This window comes from Geospiza fortis, unplaced genomic scaffold (assembly GCF_000277835.1).
Source record: "Geospiza fortis unplaced genomic scaffold, GeoFor_1.0 scaffold648, whole genome shotgun sequence".
In the NCBI taxonomy this organism is placed as follows: domain Eukaryota; kingdom Metazoa; phylum Chordata; class Aves; order Passeriformes; family Thraupidae; genus Geospiza; species Geospiza fortis.
Window position 1 is genome coordinate 366,250 of NW_005054630.1, and position 3,918 is coordinate 370,167.

General features: G+C 44.6%; 1 protein-coding gene across 1 annotated transcript in view; it reads right to left on the reverse strand.

Annotated features, from left to right (window-relative positions):
- Positions 1-3,918, reverse strand: part of LOC102039733 (E3 ubiquitin-protein ligase BRE1A-like) — a 14,248-nt gene that overhangs the window by 7,678 nt on the left and 2,652 nt on the right. The window contains 5 exon segments of the mRNA XM_031064793.1: positions 62-183; positions 541-586; positions 1,509-1,657; positions 1,946-2,015; positions 2,853-2,999. Coding sequence (XP_030920653.1) covers positions 62-183; positions 541-586; positions 1,509-1,657; positions 1,946-2,015; positions 2,853-2,999 — 534 coding nt within the window.

A 3,918-nucleotide genomic window follows, 5' to 3' on the forward strand; every position in this document is an offset into this window, starting at 1 on the left:
GTGACAGCATTCCCCCTTCTCCTAAGCCTTTCCCCTCTTTTCTGGCATTTCCTGCTATTACCTTGCTCAGGTCAGCCTGGGCCTCTCTCAGTTTGCGCTTGTATCTCAGCACCTCTCCCTTCAGCTGGTGGTTGTGATTCTGGAGGCTGCTGATGAGGTGACGCATCTCCCGGATAATGGGGCCTGCAAAAACAGAAACACCTCTGCAACAAACCACACTTCCTGCCAACCTTCTTGGGACTTTCAAGGAGATGGAGAACAAGCTAAGTGACAATGACAAAAAACAAAATAAGACTGTTATCATTCTGCCACATAACAGAGCAACACTTTTGTCTGAAAAGAAATCATGCCAGTTTTACACCCAACCATGGCCTCCCAATAAAACAGGTGAAGAGCTTTGGTTTTTGAGATGAAGAGACCTGCCAGAACAAGTATGTAACAGTAACAAAGAATCAACCCAGATGTTCTAGTGCACTGTAGCCCTTAAAGGGCAGTGTGGGAGAGGTGATGGTCATTTTTAGGCACAGCACAACATCATACCTTCTTGCTCATTGATGGCCTTGGACTTGCCATAAACAATAATCACCTCATCAAAAAGATGGGACACATAGAAAAGTGAGAGAATAGAGAAGTGCACGTGCAAGTAGGCATTATGGTAGCCTTCTACCAGTAAGACATAATGACTGAAAGGAAATGTAAAAAAAAGAAGTACAGAATGTGAATCCTCCTTATAAAGATAGTTAGCAAATGATTGTGACTAGCAGCAGAGAAACAGACAAATATATACCTGCATTCAGCTTGAAAGTAATTAGGAGGGGGAAAAAATGTTGTAAGCTGAAGGCCACTTATCTCTAAACAAACTCACGCGGATAAACAGAATTCAGAGGTGCCTCAAGACAGTTTCCAGCATCAGATCTCTGGATTTAAGTTATGGGGACAGACATTTCCTATAACTGGCACTGACCACTAAGATGAAATTTGGATTATTCTCCCCACCATATACTTACTTACCACAGTGTCACAGCTTATTGTGTTACCACCTTTAAAACATCACAAACTCACAGGCTGTTTCCTACCTATCCATCCTCCACAGTGGGAAAGACAGAAATTCTTTGACTCTTTCAAGAGCCTCTCTCCCCACACAAGTTCCCTGATTGTTTCTGTTCTCTGGTTTCCACTTGCACAGGGTGTGGGGAAGGTGGAGGAGGGATCACTAGAGGTGAAAACAGTTTTAAGCAGACGTGGTTAAAATGGACTCAAAGATCAGAACGGGACACAGGCAGGAAACCATTACAATTTCCAACGGTGGCCACGCGGTGTCACCAACGCACTGAGCTGCAAGTGGAGCCACAGACCCGCTCAATTGTACTCGGAGCAAAGTGTAACAGCTAAAGAGCAGGCTCTAAACAGACACTGCAATGAGGTTTTGTGCAGACACAGCACTGCAAAGCTGAGGGCAGCCCATCCCACAGAACACCTTCACCCTCACACAGCTACAGATGTCTCACCTTGAGCTTTTCATTCTGTCTTGTTACTTCCTCGAGATCCTGACATAGTTCCTCCAATTCATTAAGGCGATTCCCAGCAAGCTCTTTACTCTCTTCCCCCTCTGCATTCATCTCCTCAAACTGTTGGGATAAACTCCTTGCAAATCCTACTGTTAATGTGTCTCCCGAGAGTGCTAATGAACTATCTGTTCATGCAGTAACAGTAGTTACAGACTGAGCAGTCAGGTAACTTGACCAAGTGAGACAGTCTCTAATTCCATCAGGTGTTTCTGAAGTAGAAAACTTCAGACAAAATGGCTCGTCCAGAGTCACCCAGCTATGTGGCTCAGGATCTAAAAATTATCTAAAATAAGTATCTAAATTCTGTTCAAATTGTGGCCCTTGTTCTCCTTGACTGTATTCTTCCCCTTGCCCACAGCCAAGCCTCCTGGCCTTACCTTGAATTGTGATTGTTCCCCCATAGAGGCTGCTCCTAGGTCCATACACCTTGTAGCCTTTGGAATTTACCTGCAAAAAATGCAGGAGATTTCTTCAAGACCCAGTGAAATACTGACAAGAGTGATGCAGCAGAAATACTGACAAGAAGGAAAACTGCAGGTTCTCAGCTCTCCCAGCAAAGTCCCAGAAAGAATGTCACACACCCATCTGTCTTGGTTTTGAAAGACAGGAGTCTGCTAAGGAAGGCAGGAGCCTCCCCTGCAATGGAAAATGGAAACCTCCTCCCTACAAATTGCTATACATTTTAAATTAAGGGGCTCTCAGGCAAAAAATATGGGAGCAGGAATAACAGTTCTTTACCAGGGAAGAAAATAAAAAGATAAAATGAACAATTAAGTAAACTAAAACAACACTGACAGAGTCAGAACACAACCTGACACATCAGGGTGCTGGTAGCGGTCCAATTGGAATTGTGGCTGCAGTCCTCCTGGAGTGTCAAGTGTGGTTCTGCTGGAGCAGGGATCCTGTGGAAAAGAGTGTAGTCTTCCTCTGAAGATCCAGTGGAAGAGGCAGCTGTTCCTCTGGGAAAATCCAGTGGAGAAGCTGTGCTGGTGTTCCAGAATCTCCAGATTATATCTCAGGTAGGAATGCCTGGCTCTTCCCTCTGGGTGGAGCATCTCACACTGGGATGCAGTAGTTCTTATCAGCCATGCAGTGACATTCCATAGCCTATTATCAGCAGATGTCTCCCCGGGGAAAGGAGTGGTTGTGGAAGAGATAAGGAAAACTACCCGCTTAACAGAAGACAACTGCCATACAGATGGCAAATAGAATACAATTTTCTTGGCAATCCAGGACACCATACAACACCCCTCCCACTTCCCAGGTCTCCTGGCCAGCGCTTACTCGTTCCAGGACGTCGGCCAGGTGGCGGTTGAGCCTCTGCTCTCTCTTGCGGATCTTGTCAATGTCCCACTGAAGGTCATCAATCATGGTCTCCAGGACAGACACCCGGGATTCTGCTGTCTCCACCCTCTCTTGCAGCTTGGAGAACTGCAATCAAAGGAGGGCTTCAGCCAGCACATTGCACAGAGCCAACTTTTCCTGATGCTGCTCAGAAGTAATTTCTCTTATTCATCATGTGCTTTTCATCTTTTGCTGTGGTGACAGACTTTTCCATGAACTGTCCTGAATTTAACACTGGCCAAATCCCAAGACGGCAACAAAAATAAGACAAAACTGAAAATTGAGAAAGAGCAGGAAGCTGGTAATATCTGGCAGAATACAGACGCAGCCATCTCAGCTAATTCAAAGGTTTTTTTGGATTTTAATCTTTTCAATCCCTATGTCCATCTACTCTTTTCAATCCCTGTGTCCATCTACTCAACAGAGCATCTAAGTGCTCTGAGGTCTAATGCTGAGCAAGACCAGCACAAACACAATTTTTAAATGAACTGAAATCTCTCAAACAAATGCTGCTACTAATGTGAATCCTTTAACAACTGGGAACATCTTGTAACTGATATCATGACACTGTCAAAAAAAACAGACAAACCAAGGAACTGAGAATGACAGGGATGTCACCTCGACTGTTCCAGGTGTCTATTGTCGCCGGTTGGCCACAAGGTTTTCGGGGTGAAGGAAGAGACGAGATGGGCTCCATGATCAGAAGGCTTGATTTATTAAGTTATGATATAAACATCTATTATAACTATACTAAAAAGAAAAAGAACAGGAGAGTTTCCAGAAGCTGCTAGCTACCTAAGAATAGAAAGTAAAGAATGATAACAAACCTTGCTCTCTCGGACTGTGTCCGAGAGAGCTCAGTTCCGGATTGGCCATTACCTCCAAACACTCAATCTGGGCCAATCCAGAACTGACCTGCTGCATTCCACAGAAGCAGATAACCTATTGTTTATGTCTGGTTGCTGAACTTCTCAGCTTCAGGCGGGAAATACTAAGAGAGGATTTT